At 29.5% G+C, this 24188-nt stretch overlaps 1 protein-coding gene across 4 annotated transcripts; it reads right to left on the reverse strand.

Annotated features, from left to right (window-relative positions):
* Nucleotides 1-15398, reverse strand: LOC114265378 (cytochrome P450 716A75-like). 4 transcript variants are annotated; one of them, XM_082901155.1, is made up of 6 exons: nucleotides 14696-15398; nucleotides 12369-12458; nucleotides 8442-10256; nucleotides 4402-4589; nucleotides 4048-4196; nucleotides 1-226 (listed from the first exon to the last, which is right to left on the reverse strand). In XM_082901155.1, exons 1-2 carry the CDS (start codon nucleotides 15182-15184, stop codon nucleotides 12417-12419), a joined length of 531 nt encoding a protein of 176 aa, XP_082757281.1. In that variant the 5' UTR covers nucleotides 15185-15398; the 3' UTR covers nucleotides 1-226; nucleotides 4048-4196; nucleotides 4402-4589; nucleotides 8442-10256; nucleotides 12369-12416. The 4 variants fall into 4 exon arrangements, with proteins under 4 accessions (XP_082757281.1, XP_082757282.1, XP_082757283.1 ...); XM_082901156.1 differs by lacking the exon at nucleotides 12369-12458 and having other exon boundaries at nucleotides 8442-10186; nucleotides 14696-15391; XM_082901157.1 differs by lacking the exon at nucleotides 12369-12458 and having other exon boundaries at nucleotides 14696-15308.
* Nucleotides 15399-24188: the final 8790 nt, after the last annotated feature.

Here is a 24188-nt window from a genome sequence, read left to right on the forward strand (position 1 = left end):
GAGTATTTCTTACAAAATATTACATGTTGCCAAACAAATATATGCCCTACGGGCTTACAGCTTTCCAAGTTAGCATCTAGTTACAACAAAAGAAGAGTTCTAACTCTATACATGAAAAGCCCTCGGCTTGAATATACATTTAACCAACAAAACAAAATAACAAAAAAGAGTCTTCAACTGCTAAACCTCCTAAACTAAGGCCTTGGAGGCGGCATATCACCTGTACCTGAAAAATGGTGTCCCAAGTAAGGTGAGCCAATGCCCAGTAGAGATATGCTAAACAAAGTATGAGGATTAACTAAAATATTAGCATTCGATAAATGTTTATCACTTATGAATCATCATAAACCTTTTCATTAATCAATCAACATTGATACCCACATTTCTATCCACTTCCAGTTATCACCCAAGTCACTTCATTGATATAATTCATTATCATATAAACAATAATGAGACTACAACTCATTCATCAACACTTCGGTCATATACATTATTTATACACTTCCATAACTTTGCCATTTTACGAAACAACGTCCGAGGGAACCGGCACCCAAATATAAATAAGATTTCGGGACTTTCACCCTGGACACTCCGGCCAACTTAATTATCCATGGAGTCCATCCCCTATCTCCTCCCAAACAATAGAGTACATCCCCTATCTTCTCCCAAATAATATACATATACAATGTATTTAAACACGTTGTCATATCTAATGACCAATTCAATCACATATACAATGTTTACTTTCAACCGTCATATTCAATGACATATTCCAATTGATTAGTTTCAATTTACCTAATCATCATGCATTTTCTACAACAATCATGGCTATCCTCCACCAATAGCCCAAAACAATTATATCTAAACAGATAAATAAATTTCTCAACAGATAATATATCACATTTTTTTTTCTTAGGTGAGTGATTCATCAAACCAACTATACCATTTACTCACAATTTCCTCCAATCCCATGATTCTCAAACCAATTTCATATTTCCACATTATTTTCATCATTTAAACAAATAATTTGTATACAACATAATTAGGGCATTCTTCCAATTTTCTCAAACATTGCACCCAAGGTCAAATTCCACCCATCATACCCAAATATTCCCATTTTCAAGACCTCACATACATATGGAACCCCACAATAGGAAACCCCTCTTTCACATAACAAAACCCTAACCTTAACTTCACCTAAATCTTACACAAACCCACCATTTATATAAAATGACTAATACTTATGTTAAAACTCATATAGGTGAGTAGAATATCCCCATCTCAAGTGTAGAAGCTCAAAGGAGAAGTGGAGAAACCTCAATGACGCCCAAACTTGATTTTACTCGGATCAAATGAAAGATCTTGAGGAGCTCCAACTTTTTAATGAAGAGACAAGGGTTGGAAATCACTAGATCAAGGTCAAAATGTAGAAAGAGAGTATATTTTAGAGAGAGAGGCTCTCAACTTAGGGTTTTGGAAAGTTTTAGAGAGAGAATGACAAAAAAAAATGATTTAAAATGTCACTTTCGCAATCTGATATACGTACAGTCCGCTCGAGCGGAGAGTTTGACGCTCGAGCGTCTGACACAAAAAAATATACCCGCTTGAGCGCAACAAAGGCCGCTCGAGCGCCAAGGCACAACAACAAGGAACTACCTGCTCGAGCGTAGAATACACTCATCCAGTATTTCACAGATTTCAGACAGTGGCTCGAGCGCAAGAGGGCTGCTCGAGCTCATACCCGCTCGAGCGTGAAAAACACTTCTGCAGTATCTTTTGCAGATGCACAAAGTACTGAAGGATTGCATACCCCGCTCGAGCGCAAAGGGACCTGCTCGAGCGGAAGACCAAAATTCTGGGCAATAACAATCTAAACCATCTACCAAGTAACCTGTTCTAAACTCACCCAAGACATTCTAAGACTTAAATTCAAGGGCAATAAGAGAGAAAGACATAAATCACAACGTTAAACCACAAGACCCGAGTCCGAAACACAATAGAGGTCGAGTTAGAAACCGGGATCACTATAATTTTAGTCCTTAATTTTTGAAAAGAGACTAACATTTTGAAATAATGAAAAATAAAATAATGGACTAATATTTTGAAACGAAATGAGTATATAAATTTATTTTCTAAACTCATTTTTAAATTAAAATAACAAAATTATCGTATATTTAAAATTGGGCACTTGCTCCAAAAATTTCTGAATTGGAGTAGAATAATGCTATGTGCACCAATTAATGTACTAATTAGTGCACCAATTGATGATGTGGCATAATTTAAGAGGTTTTTGATATTTGTAGTTTATATAATGAGTGGGATAAATAATAATGTCATAACTAGTGTTGGTACACTAATTAGTATACTAATTGGTGAATGTAGCACCACGGAATAACAAAATTCTATAATTCACATTTAAAAAATGTATAATTGATTTGATTATAATGTATCAGTGTACATATTAAAAAATATTATAACCTGTACATAATATATATATATATATATGTATATATATTTACACAAATTCGTATTAGTAATTATATGAGACACTAACAAATGTACATAAAAATGGTGATGCTACATGCACTAATCAGTGTACACACTAGTGTACCAACTAGTGTTATGATATTATTATTGATCACATTTATTATACAAGTTATAAATATCCAAAATCATATAAATGATGTCATATCATCTGTTAGTACACTAGTATGCACATTAATTGGTATATATAGTATTATTCCACAAAAAAAATAAAGTAGTGCTACATGCACTAATTAATATAACAATTAATATACTAACATATGTTATGACATTATTATTGATCCCACTTATTATATAAATTATAAATATCCAAAACATCTAACATTAGGCCACATCATTGATTAATATACTAATTAATATATTATTTGGTGTATATAGTGTTATTTCACGTGGACAGAGAAAATTAAACTACTATTAGCTTTTAATGAGATGCAAGAGCTAATAAATAAATTGAACACCACTATATTCACATAATTTTTACAACTCGAATGTACATAATTGAGACTCTTACCAGTAAGACTTTTTGAAACAACAAACTCTAACTGATAAGAGTCTCATTTAGGTAGATTCAGAAGGAAAAAATTAAGTGAATAAACCATTAATCTAAATCATATTAGTGTTTGTTTACTTACTTCAAGTTATCAGTTTTCTAAATATGAAAACGAAATTGATGAGTGTCACCAAATTATTTTTTAATTATTTAAAATTTCTTTCAAAAAAATAGGTTTTACAAACCAAACCAAACTCTAGTAAATGGATTGGACACACTACTCATCTCATCTCTTGTGGGCTTGTCCTTTTTTTTGGGTAAGTTTGGGGCTTGTCACATAACTTGTTTTGATTATAAAAAATAAAAAAAATTTATTAGCAAAAATATAAGTTTATTATATATATATATATATATATATTTTTTAGAAGGGAAAATTTTATTATCTTTAAATATACAAATACATCGAGGCAATACAACTATGGATAGTAACCCTTTACCAAAACAAAAAATAAAATAAAATAAAATTAGTTAGAATCCAACAAAAGCACACCACCACAAGTACAATAGAACTCTCTAATCAGCAAAACAAGAAAATTACTAATAATGAAGTCTGAGCCACCCAAAAGGATACACAATAAGTGGAAATTGTATTCATCACCAATAATTATTGTAACAGCTCAATAAGAGCTGAAATACAAAATCCATTTCCTAACAGACCATAAAACATATTAAAGATTTGTTTTTCGAAATGATGGTGATAATTCTAAACCACCATAACATCAAGTGTTGAAATACAATAATATATGCAATTTCAAAATCAATAGTTGTGTTTCAGCTGACCATGTTATTCAAATGAGACCTCAACTTTTGTATGTGCCTTATTTAATTAATTAATTACTACTAAAATTGTTGTTACTACATAACTAAAACTGGTCAAATACACAATCTCAATGAAGTAACACATTATAATAACCAAACTACATAAGGTAAATAAAATAAGGACAAATACATACTTTTTTCCAGGGCACATCCTCGGCCCTCCTCCAAATGGTACAAACGTGTAAGACACTGGTCATCTTCCATCAAATCTCGATGGGTCGAATTTATATAGTTTTGAGAAATATTCTGGATTTTTACGAGTCGAGTGCGGGTTCCAATATATCTACATAGATACAAATATTTAAAATTTAACAACAAACAAGAAATGTGAATAATTAATTTAATGATTAAATTTTGTACACAGAATGTGTTTCTTGCATTATAGAAAAAATCTATAAACACAAACTTATCACATAATTAAATACTACTCTCATAATTTCTATACAAGTATAAGAAATGATAATTAACTTATGAAGTAGGTAGTGTACCTTCCAACCCTTTGGGATATAGAAGCCTTCGAACATGAAATCAGTTAAGACATCTCTGAAAGCACCTTGAACAGGTGGTGCAAGTCTCAACACTTCAAAAGCTACATTCCATGATAATTTCATCTGTTGAATGTCATCCCAATTTAATAATTCACCAGGACCTTTCGATTTTGCAATATCCATTTGCTCTGCATGCTCACAAAGGATCAGGGAAAAATAAAAAATAAAAAAAATTGAAATTATGTTAAAATCATAAAACCTATACTCGTCATACCAATTCAACAATTCATCTGGAGCTTTTGGTTACTCTTACTTTTCTACTCTTGCACTCCTCTTTTAAGCATTACACCCCATGAGTTTTGTTTAAAGTACAAATTGTCCCTTGTGATTTGAAAAATTACAAATACCCTATTATTAAAATTTTTTATTTAATAGAATTAATTAAAAAATGAAATTCATAATTGCTCTCCTACACAATAATAAAATTACCTAAATTATTAATTGAAATATATTTCTAATATCATTAAAAACTATTAATTGACTTGATAATTTATTAATAAAAACGGCGATTTGTTATAAAATTAGAAATCTCAAGGGATGGAATGTAATTTCCAAAACCACAGGAACATTTGTATTTTAATCAAACCTTAGGGGTGTATTTGTAATTTACCCTTTTCTAAAAGACCAATTAAATGAAATTGTGTAGTTACAATTAGGGCGACGTACCAATAAATCTCAAATAGTGATTTTATAAATTGTTTAGTCCTCAATTTTTTCTTATAGACCCAAAAGTCTTATTCTAATGTGAATTACAAAAAGGGTCAAGTATAAACGCGCGTATGTTACGTGTTGAGGGACAAATGTAAGTTTTTTCATAATGTTAAAATTACTAAACGTAATAATTCAAAAAAATTTCTTAATTTACTTTTCTTAAACGTAACATTCTAATATAAAATTAAAAAAAATAAAACTCTAATGTAATACACTAAAAAACTCTTTAGTGTATTTTTCTCAAACGTAATCATGTAACATTATAAAAAATTCCTTAATATACTTTTTCAAAACATAACAATCCAATTAATGTAACAAACAAAAACTCTTTAATATGTTTTTCCAAACGTAACACTCCAACGTAACACACCAAAAACCTCCTTAGTGTATTTTTCTCAAACATAATAATGTAACATTTTAGAAAAACTCCTTTGTATTTTTTTTCCAATGTAACACTCCAATCAATGTAACACACAAAAACTCAGTGTATTTTCTTCAACTGTAACACTTTAATGTAATACTAGAAAATCATACTAATAGAAATGTAGGCTCTGTTTGGTGGAGCTCTGGAAGAGTTTGATTTGAACATGGTATTTGTTTATGATTTTTAAAAATTAATTCCACACTCACTTTTGAAAATGCAGTCGAAGGCAAGAAAATTTGGGCTAACTGGTCGTCCGACCGGAACAGTGCAAATTTTTTTTTTTGTTGCAATTGACACATATTAATTTTTATATATTCAATAAAAAATATTTTTTTGAATTTTTTAAGAACTTTAATAGAATTTTGAGTTGTTTATTTGATTATGAGTTGTAAGTTTTTGTATCAAATATCATATGTTACATCAAAAATTTTCCACTCACTTCAAAACTCTTTTCAATTTTTTTTTTTAAAACTCATTCACCAAACAAATTTTTCACACTCAAATTATAATTCAAAAACTTACAAACTCAAAATATAACTTTATTCTCAAATCATATTTAAAAAACTTTACCAAACGCAACCGTAGATTTTCATACTTAACAACTAATACTTTAGCCACCAATCTTTCAAAAAAGAATATTCCACCCCTCACATTTCCATTCTTATATCAAAAATGAATCAGAAAATTGAAAAAATAAATCACAAAAAGGTATTAACTTAAACTCAAATGGTATCAAATCAAATAAATATAACTTTTCAAAACAAATATCACTTTTTTAACGTTAATAAAATTCTCAATAAAAAATAAATTTATTTTGAGGTGAAAAAAAAAAAAGTATATATTGACAGAGGTCAAAAAAAAATAAAAAAAATAATGCATCAAAAGGAGAGAGTTCACTATAAAAATTGTTGCACATCCGCATGCAATCATACATTGGGAATTTATTTAGTAACTCTCTGATCTCATTCGATTCAGTCAACTCAACAAATGACTTGATTCACATGATTTTCTGTTTATAAATTTGGCAAAGCTATATAAATTTAGTTTTTTTTTATCATATATATATATTAATCAATTAATAATAAATTATTTTTACATATAAATAGAATTACATTAATTTAGACAATATCAACTCATATCTATAAGCACAAAAATTAACACAAAAGAAAGCCCATAACAAAAGTAATAACAAACTTGTTAGTTGAAAATTTATCAAGATTCATCTGGTTGCTTTTTTACTTAGGCCAAGTATATTTCTGATCTCTTGGCTCGTGTTGGCCTTACCGATTACAAGACTGCCATTACTCCAGTTGATCCTCAGACACGTCTTACACCTCTTGACGGTTCCTTATTGTCTAATGCCACTTTATATTGTCAGTTAGTTGGCAGTCTTGTCTATCTCATGATTATTCGTCCAGATATTGCTTATGCTATTCACATTGTCAGTCAATTCATGGATGCCCCCTGCTTTCCACACTATGATGCTCTGGTTCGCATTTTACGCTATCTCAAAGGCACTCTGTTTCATGGTATTCACTATTCCGCTCAGTCTTCTCTACAACTACATGCATTTTCTGATGCAAATTGATCAGGAGATCCTACTGACCGCCATTCCATTACTGGGTTCTGTTTCTTCTTGGGCAACTCTCTCATTGCCTGGAGTAGAAAGAAGCAAACTCTTGTTGCTCGTTCTAGTATTGAGGCTGAGTATCGTGCTCTTGCTGACACTACTGAAGAGCTCATACTAATAATAATAAATTTAAAATGTAAAAAAGCTCATACTAATAATAAATTTTATGAATTTTATTAATAATAATGTAAAAAAGCTCATACTAATAATGAATTGCATGCTAAAAAAGCTCATACTAAAATGTAATGAATTTTATTAAACTCTTGTTGCTCGTTCTAGTATTGAGACTGAGTATCGTGCTCTTGCTGACACTACTGAAGAGCTTGTATGGCTTCGTTGGCTTCTTTCTAATATGGGAGTTTCTCATTCTACTGCCACCAATCTTTATTGTGACAACCAGAGTGCTATTTAGATTGCACATAATGATATCTTCCCTGATCGCACCAAGCATATTGAGATAGATTGCCACTTCATGCACCAGCATGTTACTAGGGGCAATGTTCATCTTCTCTTTGTTTCCTCTGCTGATCAGACCGCCGACCTCGTCACCAAAGCTCATTCTTCAGGACGCTTCTCTGATCTCCTCTCTAAGCTCAAGTTGATATTTGTCTTACCACATTGAGCTTGTGGGGGGTGTGAGCGGTATACTTATCTACACCTATACTTAGGATTCTTGTACACTTGGGATTCTTGTACACTTAGGTTTCTTGTATACTTAGGTTTCTTGGCTTGTATACACAAACTTCCCCTATCATATTGTATTGACTCATTAATACAGTTTATATACTTCTCTCTCTCTCTCTCTCCCTCTCTCTCTCTCTATATATATATATATATTAATCTTTCAAAACTCAATATAACAAAAAAATTCATAATAAAAGAATAATAATTATTATTTATCTTCAAGTTGATCTCGAACCCAATAGTTCTCTATATGTGGATAATATATTTAAATTTTAAGTAATTTTTTGATAAGTTAAAACTACAATAATAAGATAACTAACGTTTCACATCTACACACAATGAATATCACAGAAAAATATGAAATCAAATGTATATGTGAGTACAATGAGGTTCACATTAGATGAAAATATACATCTAGCTAGTGGATTCAGATCATTTCAATTCCAAAATGGCATTATTAATTTTTGAGAGGTGCATTTAGAGGCACCAAGATGGTCAAATTAAGTAGAGTAAAATTAGGAACATACATACCCTTGTAAACTCCTTGATAGATGTGAGGTAACTCTGCAAGATACTTGACAATGAAAGCATAAGCAGAGCTTGCAATGTCATGGCCACCAATAAGAAAACCCAATATTGTTGGGCTGGGTTTCCCTCATATGTGGAGGATGGCCCAAAATATTTAGTAAAACCCACGTGAGTTCCAAAGCCGACATGGAGAGGTTATGTTTTTTGAAATGTTTTGGCCCATATGTTCTGGCCCATGAGTAGTTTTACAAACCTTTTCTTTGTAACTTAGAGAAAGAGATGCAGCAGCCACCAAAACAAAGAGGAGAAGAGAGGCCAAGGGTTTTGGAGAAATTTTGTCTAGCAGTGATCAAGTTATCCGATCAACAACCATTTGTGGTCCGATTGAGCTGAAATTTGGTAGGCGAGTTCACAACTCAAGACTCTAAATTATGCACGGTGGAGATCAGATTTGGAGTATTCTACTGCTGGTTTTTGACCCGTGAACAATGTCCGTTTTGGTGAGATCTTTCCTAAACTTTGTATTTTGATCTTTGGTTGCCAAGAAAGCTTATTTGTAAGTTGTTCTTAATTGTTTGCCTCTAGTTCTATCCAGAGAGAACTCTTGTATACCCATTATTTGTTGATAGTGGAGATATTTAGTGGACTACGGTCCCGCAGTTTTTCCTTTCCACATCGGGAAGGTTTTCCACGTTAAAAATTGTTGTCGCCTTGTTGTGTGATTGTTGGATCATTATTTTTAGAATCCGGCACAAAAATAGCGGAAGTAGTTTATTCTTCCTCTTTGTGTGAACCTATTAGGAAAAAATTTAATAGAGCACAATATATTCTGAAAATAATGATCCAACAATCACACAACAAGGCGACAACAATTTTTAACGTAGAAAACATTCCCGATGTGGGAAGGAAAAACCACGGGATTGTAGTCCACCAAATATCTCCACTATCAACAAATAATGGGTATACAAGAGTTCTATCTGGATAGAACTAGAAGCAAACAATCAAGAACAACTTACAAATAAGCTTTCTTGACAACCAAAGATCAAAATACAAAGTTTAGGAAAGATCTCACCAAAACGGGTATTGTTCACGGGTCAAAAACCAACAGTAAAATATTCCAAATCTGATCTCCACCGACCAGAATTTAGAGTCTTGAGTTGTGAACTCGCCTACCAAATTCCAGCTCAATCGGACCACAAATGCTTGTTGATCGGATAGCTTGATCACTGCTGGACAGAATTTCTCCAAAACCCTTAGCCTCTCCTCTCCTCTTTGTTTTGGTGGATGCTGCGTCTCTTTCTCTAAGTTACAGGGAAAGGGTTTGTAAAACTACTCATGAGCCAGAACATATAGGCCAAAACATTTCAAAAAACACAACCTCTCCATGTGGGCTTTGGAACTCACATGGGTTTTATTAAATATTTTGGGCCATCCTCCACATAAGAGGGAAACCCAACCCAACAAATATCTTATCTGCAATATCACTCTCCTTCATGAACTTGCCATCCTCATCCGCCGCGAGCAACATGTGGGACAATATATCTTGCGTTGGTGATGCCTTTCCCTCCGCCAAGTCAATCTTTCTTTGCTTGATGATCCTCATTAGGAACTCCTTTTTGATGTATTCGGACGCCTTGATGGAGCGATGAAATGGTGTCCCTGGCAAGTCCAATGGGATTGACACTAACCCCTCTGACAAGAGCTTGAAACGTTCCAAGAATCTATCAACTTCCTTTGGATCTTCTATGCTAAGAAACAATCGACATGCAATCCAAAATGTGTAGCGTTGGGTAAGTGGGTAGACCACAACGATCATGCCTTGTAAAATTATATGCAAAAACAAAATTAATAATTATTTAAATAAAATTTATTGTATTTATTTATTCATAAATACAATTGTACAATAATTTAAGTACAATTATACTTAAAAATAGATTTATATGCTTTTAAATATGAGTCTCGGAATAATAGATTATGACATTTTTCTTTTTTGGTAAAATTTAATTGTCATTTTCCTATAAACATACAAGTGTAAATGTGAGGGTACAATGCAAGAAAATAACTCAAATCATTTACTTGCATGTACTTGTAGGGAAAAGTTTTGTATATTAATAGGGTACCAAGTGGTATTATCTTTTCACCAATTACAAATATGTATGCTCTCTAGTGTTTCTTAAATATTTAACAATATAGTCCATATCCTACTACTTTTTACCAATGGTAATAATAAAATGTACCACATGGATATATCATATCCATATATAAAAATCACTCGCTTGCAAGGGTACAATTATTTATTTTCCAAATTACTTTGGCTTTTTCTTTCAATATTGAAAGTCATAGATAGAAACATGTCATCTTAAAAAAAGTAGATGGTAGAGTAATTTTTATATGCAGACAGGATATATATTATGTGGTATTTTTTATTATTGTGATTAGTTTTGACAATAAGATTTATTACATTTATGTTGGACGTTTGTAAAATAATAAGAACATATACATTTGTAATTGGGGAAAAATAATGACACGGAGTACCCTATTAACATATAAAAATTTCTCTATAAGGTGACTTTAAGAAAGAATTGGGACACTTGCTATTCTCTACTTTTCAGTTTGAGATCGGATTGGAGCGTACTGTTGGGCCTGTGAGGCCTACTACGGGTTCTGTTTTAATAATATGAACCATTCAATATATAAAATTCGTCGAGTATTTTATCCTTGTAAAAAATCACGTTGATCGAATATCAATAGCTATTTGATCGGATCAGATTTCTATCAATGGTTAATATAATTTCTAAAATAAATTGTTAACAAAAATCTAATCCGATCAAGTAATTATCGATATCCAATCAACGTGATATTTTACTGGGATAAACTACTCGACGAGTTTTATATATTAAATGATTCAAATTATCAAAATAGAAATTGTCTTAGACTTCATGAAATCAACAATATCGTCCAATCCACAAAGTAGGCTAATAAATTCTTAATTGCAAATAGCAGTTGAAATGAAGACAACCTATTTCAATATCAAAAATGCTTTAGAGCTCTAATATAAGAGGTCTAATGGGAAGGTGAGACCCACCCTAATGTGATGTTTGTGCCTTGTTTTGTTTTGTTTTATTTTTTTTTTTTTTTGCTTTGACACATCACTAGAGCTCAAATTAGAGCTTTAAATTTAGAGCTCTCTAACATTTCCCTTTCAATATATCGTTTCTCACAAAGTGACCATTCGTCATTCTGCAGTTTTGTTTTCTTCTTTAAACTAAAAAATTGTTTATTATTATTTTTTTGTCTTAGTAAATTTTTTTTATATTTAACTTATTTTTAAAAAATATTAACCTAATCTAAATCTACCAAAAAAAATAAAATAAATCAACTTTTTAAAAAGAAAATTCAAGATATTTTTTTTATTAATTATCTTTAAGTGAGTATTTTGGTGTTTTTTTTTTTTTTTTTGAAGTTAAGATCTACTTAGCTTTTTTTCTTTCTTTTTAAATTAAAAAACTCGTAAAGTTGAGTTGTTTGTTGCGTGATTGTGAGCAGCAATAGTGGTGGAGTTTTTATTCTCGGAATCTCTCAGTGCAATTCATTTTCTTGTACATGTAATTTTGTATTTATAATAAAATTTTAGTTTGTTAATAAAAAAAGTGAGTTTTTTTTCCCGACATCTTCATAAATATATTACTTATTAAACAAAAAAAAATTTGATTAAAATATAAAAAAGAGAATAAAATAAAATAAAACTTTAAAAATTTGTGCAAAACCTAATGGTTTGTTTGGTTTAGTTTTAAAATTATGATTTGAGTGTAGAGTTATGTTCTGGGTTTTGAGTTTTGGGTAAATTACATTTACCTCCCCTGAGGTTTCTGACAAATACAGGGACCTCCCCTGTGGTTTGAATAATTACAGTAACCTCCCTTACTTTACCTGACAATGTCAAGATTCTCCCATTCTGTCTATTTTGCACAAACGACGTTAGTATTTTATATAAAATGACCATATTACCCTTGCTTGTGCCTGCAAAAAGACGAAAAACCCTTTTCTTCAAGACAAACATCACTGCCATAAAGTAAAAGACAAAAAAACTTTTGCTTTGACCAACACAACCATAAAATAAAATAATTTAAAAATATTTATATTAAAAATGACACATTTGAAATAAAAAATAATTTTTTTTAAAAATTTTAATATTTAAAAAATATATTTAAAATATTAAAAAATACAACACATAAATGTATGAAATATAATGTACATTAAAATAAATAAAAAAATATTTAAAATATAAAATATTTACCCTAAAAAAATAAGTTCGAAAAATTTCAAAACTTATAACAAAATAAATTTTTTCTTTTCAAAACTCATAACTCAAAATACAACTCCACACTCAAATCATGACTCTAAAAATAATTTTAAAAAATAAAATATATTTTTTAATTTTTTTCTTTTAAAATAGAGTTTTGGAAAAAGTTTGGTTTTGAGTTTTGAATTGAGTTTTAAATTTGTGTTTGGTTATGAGTTTTTGAAAATAATTTTTGAATTGAGTTTTGAGTACAAACATGTTCCGAAAAAATATTTTTTTTAGAAACATGTTTGGTTTTCTTTTAGAATTACAATTCTAATTAGAAATTTTCAAAAATCTTTTCAAAACTCATAGAGTCTTAACCAAATATAGAGTTTTGAAAATAGTGTAGAGTTTCGAGTTATGTGTTTGGGTATAATGTTTGAAAATAATTTTTGAATTGAGTTTTATGGTTTTGTTGGTCAATTCAAAAATTATTTGCAAAACTCATAACCAAGCACAAACTTAAAAAAATACAAACTTATGTTAAATATATTTTTTAAATATTAAAATTTTTAAATTTTTTTATTTTATTTTATTTTATAAATATATTTTTAAATATTTTAATTTTTTTTATGTGTTTTGTTATGATTTGAGTGTAGAGATTTGAAAATAGTGTGGAATTTCGAGTTATGTGTTTGGGTATAATGTTTGAAAATATTTTTTGAATTGAGTTTTATGGTTGTGTTGGTCGATTCAAAAATTATTTTCAAAACTCATAACCAAACACAAACTTAAAAAAATACAAACTTATGTTAAATATATTTTTTAAATATTAATTTTAATTTTTTTTATTTTATTTTAAATATTTTATTTTATTTTGTAAATATATTTTTAAATATTTAAAAAAAATTTTATGTGTTTTGTTATGATTTGAGTGTAGAGTTTTGAAAATAATGTGGAGTTCGAGTAATGTGTTTTGTTATGATGTTTGAAAATAATTTTGAATTGAGTTTTATGATTGTGTTGGTCAATTCAAAAATTATTTTCAAAACTCATAACCAAACACAAACTTAAAAAAAATACAAACTTATGTTAAATATATATTTTTAAATATTAACAAATTTTAAAAATTTTATTTTTTATTTTAAATATTTTATTTTATAAATATATTTTTAAATATTTTAATTTTTTTGTTATGATTTGAGTGTATAGTTTTGAAAATAATGTGGAGTTTCGAGTTATGTGTTTGGTTATGAGGTTTGAAAATAATTTTTGAATTGAGTTTTGAGTTATGTATTTAGTTACGATTTGAGTGTGAAATTGTATTTTGAGTTTAAAATATTAAAATTAAAAAATTAAAATATTTACAAAATAAAATAAAATATTTAAATAAAAAAAATATATTTAAAATAAAAAAATACAATTAAGTGTTTACATTGGGCACTTTAGTATTTACATTACAGGCATTATAGGCACTTGAGGGCATTTTAGGTATTTTTGTGTTTACAGTTGATGACATCAGCAGGGTCGGCTAGGTGCATAAACGACGGTTAAATTTTGGGGGAATCTCGACATTGTCAGGTAAAGTAGGGGAGGTTATTGTAATTATTCAAACCACAGGGGAGGTCTCTGTATTTGTCAGAAACCTCAGGGGAGGTAAATGTAATTTACCCTTGAGTTTTTGAATCATGTTTTGAAATGAGAAAATTTATTTAGTTATAAATTTTGAAAATAATTTTGAGATGATTTGTAATTTTTAATTTTTTTTGATTGATTGATACATAAGATGTGATAGAAGAGATGAAAGAGAAAAAATAATTGCTTGATTGATTATAAAAATAAAAAAGAGAAGAGAAGAGTTTTGAAAATATTGTATTTTAAAATTTTATTTGGCTGTGAGTTTTGATTCAAATTATGATTTGAAAATATAATTGAGTTTTGAAAATAAACTAAACATTACGTTAAATCAAACCTTGTTCTCCCAGTCGGCAGCAAAGTGTTGCTGAGCAATGGTGTCCATGATGCCGATGTACCGCTGCAAGGCCTCTGGTTTGAAGAAATTGGGCAGCATTTTCCTCATCTTGATAGCCTCCTCTTTGGACGATGTTTGGCTAGAAGATGGGAAGATGTTGTCGACCGAGCTAGGCCACCATGACTGAAGCAGCTTGTTTTCGTTGGCGAACAAGAACTTGTGTGCCGGTGCACCACAAAACACAACATTTGGCTGTAGCATTAGCTTTGTCTTGAAGATGTAAGATGTGTAGTTCGATATTCGCTCGAATATGAACTTTTCTGGTTGTCCCTTCCACCTGGCAGCCAAGTACTCGATGCTCTCCCCGATCACCGGCCATCCTGTTTTGCCTGGCGGCAGATTTTTGGCCTTGGATGGTGAGAGAAACACAATTAGAATTATAGAGAGGGAAATGAGAGAGAGCGATATACAAAGCTCCATGACTGCCATTGAGAAATGAAAAAAAAAAAATATATATATATATATATAGCAGCAAGGAGATCCTCACTCAAAAACTTTTGGATCACCACACCAATTAAAAGAGATGAGAATGGCTTCCCTTTAGTCCTTCGTGGCAAGGATACTGTTGAGTTTGTAAAGACTTATTACGAGTCTCGTTTTAATAATTCAAACCACTTAATGTGTAGAACTCATCGAGGACTATATGTCTATAAAAAATTACGGTGCTCGGATATCGATAACTATATGATCAAATCAGTTTTGTATAAAAAAAATAGACAGTAAAAAATAAACGACTGACAAAAATATGATTTGATCGCATAGATATCGATATCCGATCAATGTTATTTTTTATAAATATGTAATAATCGACAAGTTCTATATATTAAACAATTTGAATTATTAAAACGAAACCCGTAATAGATCCTCACGAGTCTAACAGTACCCTTGGACCTGAGGGAAAAGCCATTCCCAAAAGAGATATGAGATGTAGCACTGGCACATAAATGCAATTATGCAAGTGCCTCGTGTACCTCGTGGCAGGGCCATATCAGAGTAAAACGATGCCGTTGAGGACAAAAGGTTGACTAAGAACTTGTTGGGCAATTATATGTTTTAGTTAAAAAATTAAAAAGTAATTATAAGTTATCACATTATATTCTTTATTTTTTTGTATTTTTTTTATAAAAAGTCAAAAAAATATTAAAATAATTTATTTCAAAACGAAACCTAAATCTTCCAATTTAAATGATACTCTTGGATAGGGATGTGCATTAAACCATCTAACCCGGTCAAGCCGACCAATCCAAACTAAATCAAACGGTCAGCTCCAAGTAGGGGGTGGCGCGCGGGTCGATTGCGGCCACGAAAATTTCAATCCGTCATCTGTCCGCCAAATTAGTAGATTGGAGAAAATCAATCCACATCCGTCCTCCAATTTGGCGGATTAACAGATGGATGCGAATCGGCTTGGCAGTTTTAAATTTTATAAATTTTCAACATAATTCAACTTGTGAACTTTCTAAAAAAAATAAAAATATTACAGTCAATAATTTAAAAAAGTATTACAATCATTGCATGTACCATCCATATATTACAATTGCAGCATACATCATCCACATAAAGTATAACATAAAGTATTACAATCCGTGCTTCTTAAAATACAAAAATAATTCAAATCACCAAAACCATTAACAGAGCAGTAGTAGATATTGTATACCTCTGTATTATTACATTTATATTTATTTTTGAAAACAAAAATCAACTAGCATATATCATATTTTTTATTTATTATTTTTAGTGTCAGATTTAAAAACCAAAAAATATAGATAAATAATATATTTATTTTTTTCAAATCAAAAAATATATTCAAGTTGAAAACTCTTTTTCAATAGGATATTTAAACTTTTTTTAATTAAAAATGCAAACAGAATATCTAAATAAATTGAAAACACAAAGTCTTACAAATTATTAGGGTGCTTGCGGTTTGACAATTCAATTGTGGTCAAAGGAACCTCAAATCTGTCATCCGTTGAAAATTAGACGGATTAGAAATAATCAATCCACAACTGTTTACTCGTTATTACGCATCCATCCAAAATATAACGAATCGATTTTATTCGATCACTATAGATGAATTGGTGTATCTCTTACTCACCCCTAACTCCAAGAACTTACTCAGTGCTGTGAAATTGAAAAAAAAATTCCCCTCCGGTCGCTAACGGGTGCATAGAGACAAAGTTGTTCAAATTGATCCGACTGATAGTGTATTAAACAAACAAAACATGTGACTTTTTTATATTCACTAATATGAATCGCACTTATCTTCTCATTTATTATCATTTAACACCTGGTTCTGTTCAGAGAATTATATCATCAATTTTTACTCTCTTTAATTACACTTGATTGAGATCACTAAAAAAAATCAATTGTTAATAATTCTATTGAACTAAAAAATAATTAAAAATAAATAAATAGAGACAATCATCACATCAATAGAGGAGTCAACTCATTAATATTCTCCTTTTCAATTTCTTTTTAATACTCCCAAACATTAATCTTAATTACACAACACAGACTCTGTCTTCTGCAAAGTTTTTTTTTTTTCTTTTTTCAAAAAACACTCCATCAATCTGCTGATCTCTCTCCCCAAGAAACCCTCTCATACCATCTTCAATATTTCTCCAGTAACCCAGGGGTGGGTGGTATTGTGGTTAAGGCTTGGGGTTTAAGTCCCAAGGTCACAGGTTTAATTCCCTCCCCCCTGGGTCAATCTCTTGGGCGAAACACAGTTGGTTAGGAGGCTAGACCTCAAGTTGTCTAATCAGCACTTAGTGTGGGTTCAATACTCCTCCGTTGCGCGAGTCCTGACTTAAGCGGAGCTTGTCTTAGGAGGTTGGGGCAAGTTCCCAGGTTATAGTCTCCTCGCTCGAAACGGCTAACAGGACACTTTCGTGATCTCTGCAAGGGGCGCTGCGTTGGACCTACGGGAGGATAGGGAGGATTTTCCTGTAACAAAAAAATATATATATATATATATATATTTCTCCAGAAATTTCTCTCTCCACTTTATCTCTCTCTCTCTTTCTCCCTCCCAAGAACCCCCAGTCCTTTCAATATTCCTTTTCAAATTCCTTCCTCTCTTAACAATGGCAACGACGCTGGTGCTAATCGACAAGAAGGAAGGTACTGGTGCATATTGACCAGAACAGGAACTAAAATATTGGTGTAGATAGACAGAAACAATAGTGACGGTGTTCAAAAAATAGTGAGTCTTTTCCTCTTACTCTCAAATCAGTGTGGTTGTTTCAATATATTTTTGTTCAATCTTTCATATCCTATCTCCCCTACTCCATTCATACATGTTTGAATACAAGATTAGAGAGGGTGGATTGTAGATTGAGTTCTGTATGTAGCACCGACCGAACCAACCACTAAACCAAACAATTTGTTTCAGTCGATTTCAAATACAATTGCGGTCGGCAACAATTTTATTTTTTGAAACCGATGCACTTGGTTCGGTTGATGGTTTGAGTGTGAATCCGAGCCGAACGCACCCGTCCACACGTCTACTCTTTTGCAATGTTGTGTCCCACTTGAGGTTGGACATAGAGTTATTTGAATCGCCAAACTCAAATTGATATAAATATAAATGGACAGTTTTACAGACATAATGTAAATGGATGCGGTTTAGAATATGACATGATTGCGGGTTTTTAACCCGCACCCACAAGAACCTGTTCGCACTTAGAATTTATTTTTATTTTTATTTTTTTAAAACCTAGACTGTGATTTTATTATTGCATTTTGAATGAATGTAGAAGTTAATGAAAAATTACTTTTAGCTAAGTTTAGGATTTTGAATGATTTTACTTTAATTGTATTGTTAAGTAGTAAATAGTGAATGAGATTGATGATTTACTTTAAAATTTTGAAAGATGTACTTGTGTTAGTTTATGATTTGATTTAAAAGTTTAGGATTTTGAATGATTTGTTTGTGTTATGAATCGATTTTGTTGTATTTTTTATTTTATAAGTTTTAATTCATTAATTCTTAATGTTGTAACATTTTAGAAAATGCCCAAAATAAATATTTATAAAATGAGAAAAAAAAAAGATTTCAATATAAATTTTTAAAGAAAAAAGTTTAATTTGCAAGTCGCCCGCAACTGTCCGCACATCCGCGAACTCTATCCACACAAATCACAACCCGCACTGCGAGTGGTTACGGGTTGAATTTTTCCCAAACCGCATACATGCGGGCGGGTCCAAGCCTATCTGCAAACCGTCCAAAATCGAACCGCGATCATCCCTAGTCCCACCCATCACACACATATATATATATATATATATATTATATTAACAGTAGTATTTTTCTCTTGCTTAGGTAATAAAATTTAAAAGCTTTTTTTTTTTTTTTTGAAAAATTCACATCAGCATGTTTTTTCTATTTACATATAAAATTCTACACAAACTCAATTTCAATTATAATAACTAATTTTATATGAATTCTATTTGAAAAATACTTATTTTCCATATATATAATTATTATGATATTTAAAAAAAATTATCTTGATATCCCACATAGGGGGAAAAAAAAATGAGTTGCTTAAGTAACACATTCTAAAAGCTTCATTTTTTTTTTTTTCTTGAAAAATTCACATCAACATGTCTTTTCTATTAACATATAAAATTCTATACAAACTCAATTTTAATTATAATAACTAATTTTGTACGGACTCTTTTTCTTTTATGTTTTTTTTTTTTTTTGCCTATTTCATTGATGTCTTAATATTAATTTATATTTAATTATATATATATATATATGTATAAGTAATGTTTACCTCAAAAAAATTCTCTTTCCTATATGGCATATCTCTATTTTGTTTTTGTTTTTTTTATTTATGTGCTACATAACATACTCTCATATTTCATTATTTATAAAATCTAATATTTAAAAGATTTCTACTTAATCTAAACTATTCATAAATAAAATTTAAAATAATTATATGTACTAAAAAATACTTTACGAATTAATTTTCTTCTACTTTTTTCACTTTTATTCAAGTATTCAAATTTTATATTAAAATTAAATATTTTTTTTTGTCCATCTTATTTATATTTTATTATTAATTTATATTGAGCTTCGTATTTAACATGAAGCTGTTTATTAAGAAAAATTTATATTTAATTTAAACTTTATATACATATCTATAAATAGTTTTAAAATAGATATTAAAGAAAAATTAATACTCAACGTGTAATTAGTTTTTTTTTTTTTCTTAATTTAACCACAACATACTTATATTTAATTTTTTAAAATAATTTTTCTTATAACTTCCATTCCTACTTGTTTTTTCTTTTTATTTCCAACAGATTAAAATAAATAAATAATTAGAATCACTATTAATTGTGTGTTACTATTTTTCTTTTCAATTTAACTATTATTAATAATGTCAAATTGATTGTTTATTTTATTATGTTATAAATTAATATCATATAAAATCATTATATATTTATTTTAGTTACACATTTATAATACGATAGGGCAAAGATTATTAAAATAAACATAAATAATTGAAATAAAATTATTATGTATATATATTTGTTTAAATAACACTTTTATAGAATGATAAGGTTAAAATTATCAAAATAAATGACTAGAATTATTCTTTAATTTTAAATGACTTTTTGCTCCAATTTAATCATTATTTTTAATATTAAAATAAATATTTATTTTATTATATTGAAATTAAGTACAAAAGTATCATATATATATATATGTGTGTGTGTGTATAAACTACACTTTCATAGTTTAACATAACCAAAAGGATAAATTACAAATACATCTGATGAGGTTTTGTTAAAATATAAATCGCCCCATGTGGTTTTAAAAATTACATTTCACCCCCTGAGGTTTCTAATTTTATAGCAAATTTCCCATTTTATTAATAAATTATTAAGTCAAAATTAACAGCTTTTAATGATGTTAAAAATATATTTTAATTAATAATTTAGGTAATTTTATTATTATATAAGAGAGCAATTATGAATTTTATTTTTTCAATTAATTCTGTTAAATAAAAAATTCTAATAAGGAGGTATTTGTAATTTTTCAAATCACAGAAATTAATCTGTATTTTAAGCAAATCTCGAGGATATATTTATAATTTATCCGAACAAAAATTGCACTGCATATTTGTAACATATTTCTAAAACTAATTTACATATAGACATATATAAATAGTTTGATTTTATTTTATAAAATATTATTTAAAAAGAAAAAAATTAACATGTGCATCACACAGGTCAACTATTAGTGAATTTAATTTCTAGAGATAATAATATTACACAAGTGTTACAATATAAATAGCATAGAGTGATATTTAAAGACCATAACTATTTCCCAATCCAAAAGACAGACCATCAAATAACATTAATAATTTGCAACTGAGTTAATTCATTATAGCTTTGTTATAATTACAAATTAATATACTAATATTTTTTTTATTACCTACGCGTCTCACATGTGAGTAATTATTAAAATTTTGATAAGTTATTATTATTATTGTTACTATTATTGTAAGACAGACACTTTACATTTAATAGAAAGACACAAGAAAAACTAAAATCAAAAAAGAAAAAGACAAAAAGAAAGACACAAGAAAAAGTTGTTAAAAGTATCAAAGACAAATTCAACATGTATTTGCAGTCTCAACTGGTTTTGTTGCATATTTTAGCAATTATTAGTTGGACCCATGCGCTACGTGTACGGGACCGTGCTATTCTGATAAGATATTTTTAAAATAATTCAGGTGTCTTGAGCTACTAAATTGATGTTGGCAGTATCTAGTGAGCAGCGTCTTAAAAAATTGTCAATAACTCAATCAATTTTCTATAGTCATTATGTATTTGAATAATTTTAAGATGCAAAAGGGATGAATCATGGTTAGCATAACAAGTTATAGCAATGTATGCTACATCAAAGGAGGAAAAATCCAATGATTCAACCTGAAGAATTACCAAAAGTTACAGAATTAACAAATATTTATGGTGAGAGATCCAACATGACTTACTTTAAGAGTGGGTTTAACAGTGATTCTATCACCACCAATAATGTTGAAAACCTAGTCCAGTTATTCTTTCTAAATTGAATTACTTCACATCTCAATGAGCAAAAGGAAATAAATTGTTCATATTGCCATCCTTCACTTTATCCATAGGTAGCCTCTCTTCATTGCTTTGCATCTTCAATCACTACCGGCGAAGAAATAATTCAGAATCCCTTCATCAAACTGGAAGGTAGCATCCCATAAGGTTCCAAAATTGTGTACATAACAAATTGTGACATGACAATTGCAATTACAAGGCTATTCCTCTGGAAGACAACTCAAAAGCTATGAAAATTTGAAGTTACCTATAAATGATTGATACACTGGCTATATAATATCAAATTTGGAAGTGACTAGGATCCCATTTAAATGGATAACTCAAAAAGACCACATGATAATGATTGAATGCTACTCAAGGAATTACTTTTTGCCTTTAAGAAGGCAGAGAAAAAGGGCTATTGTCAATTCATTCTATTGCAGTCTATCCACTCATTGCTATGTACATTCCTAAATGTAAAAGACAATGAAAACTCCCATACACTGTTGTTTCGAGCTAAACAACCACCCATTCATTTTAAATAATTAAACCCACAATTTATATCAGCTTGAATTCTGACTTATTTTATTTTCTTAACAAGATACAAAAAAAAAAAAAAAAAAAAAAAAACATTCTTGATTAACATTTGAATCGGCAATTGAATCTACAACATCTGCCCATGTAGCCAAAGGTAAATCCTAACAAATTATTATGCATCCACCATATTGAGATTTCATGATATGAGAAGTTCAAATAAAGTGAATTAATTGAGAAGACATGACTGTATGATATGTGAAGTTCATTGTCTTACTTTCCTCCAGGATGTATGTTTTCTTTATTATATAGGAGGTGTACACATCAGGTCTTTATGAATCATGACCAAGAGCATGTTTCCTTTTGTTTAATTTCTATTATTCTACATTTATCTTGTGCCTTTAGGCAAGAAGTTTGATATGATATTTTTATTTCAAATCCCCTCTCTCAAAATGCTTAGGGAAGTTGCTTAGAAAAACTACTATGAAATTTCATTATGATGTCATATGTGACATGTCATGTGTCATTGGGTATTCAAAATGATTGCTAGATAATATTGTTGAACCTATTAAATCGTAATCATTTATTTGTCAAATACAATGAATAGATTGATTCACTAATAAATTTATCCATATCAATTTTTCCTGGAAAACTCTCTTTGATTTGAGAATTCTCAATTTCTTCCTTTTCCCTTATTGATCAGACAAATTTCTCAAGTGCTTCTTTGACTAATTGGAATTCAGCTATTTGAATGTCATTTACAACCTTAGTGATCAACCTAAGTATTAATGGAAACTTTTGGATTTTAAGAATCTGTTTGGAATTCCTAGTGGATTTGAAGACCTGACGTCAATACTTAATTTCTACTTACACCCAATAAAATAAATTGGAGATAACAAATTGAATTTTTGGTTCAAAAGTGTTAGAAAATTCACTTTGCTTGGTTCCATTTTTCCAAAAATAATTTTTAAAAAATTCTACTTTATTGTTTTTCGTATTTTTTTATTTTACTGAATTTTTTTAATATTTTAAGCAATTTTTTTTTTTACTTTTTACACATACCTAACATAAATATACCTAAAAAGTAAAAAATTTGTGAAAAAAATCTTTTAAAAATTCACTAAATACCAAAAATATAAAAATACAAAAAAACGAGAATTCAGTATTTTTTTTTATATTTTTATGTATTTATTAATTTTTTAAATTATTTTTTCACAATTTTTTTACTTTTTAGATACATCTAAGTAAGGTGCATCTAAAAAAGTAAAAAAAAATTTAAAATTTTAAAAATATTCACTAAAAACAAAAAAACACGAAAATAAAAAAACTCAATTTTTAAAAACTTTATCCAAAAAACTCAAACCAAACACACTGATCATATTTTGGATCTTGTGGTTCTTTGTTTGGTTTATTTATTGTAAAGTGGATCATAAATCAAGAATATTAATGAAAGCTTGTGAATGTCTAAGAATCTGTTTGGAATTTCTAGTGGATTTGAAGGCCCAATCACAATAGTAAATTTCTACATAAATTTTGAACAAAATAAATTGGAGCCTTTTTGTGTGTGTTTTCTTATTCTGAATGTACTTGAACATCTATTCTAACTTGAATATTTGCATATTTTACATTTTATGAGGGAAAAAATATGACCGTTGCACAGGAAACTTGCGTCCATGGCCGATCTACGGAGGAAGCAGACCACCTCGCTAGAAGCATGAAGAAAATCAAAAGCACGATTGTCTCCACAGATATAGGAATGGCCGAATCCTCTGGAAATGGGGACAACTAGGGCTCCGACGCAAATGAAACCACC

This window comes from Camellia sinensis, chromosome 13, assembly GCF_055761805.1.
Source record: "Camellia sinensis isolate YWXY chromosome 13, ASM5576180v1, whole genome shotgun sequence".
Classification (NCBI taxonomy): domain Eukaryota; kingdom Viridiplantae; phylum Streptophyta; class Magnoliopsida; order Ericales; family Theaceae; genus Camellia; species Camellia sinensis.

What these genes read in the sequence shown, in the direction of transcription:
- LOC114265378 (XM_082901154.1), bottom strand. Translation starts at nt 15,184, where the DNA reads ATGGCAGTCATGGAGCTTTGTATATCGCTCTCTCTCATTTCCCTCTCT. An exon ending in CTGCCGACTGGGAGAACAAG is followed by an intron (nt 4,590 to 14,695) that starts GTTTGATTTAAC and finishes GTGAGCATGCAG; the next exon opens with AGCAAATGGATATTGCAAAA.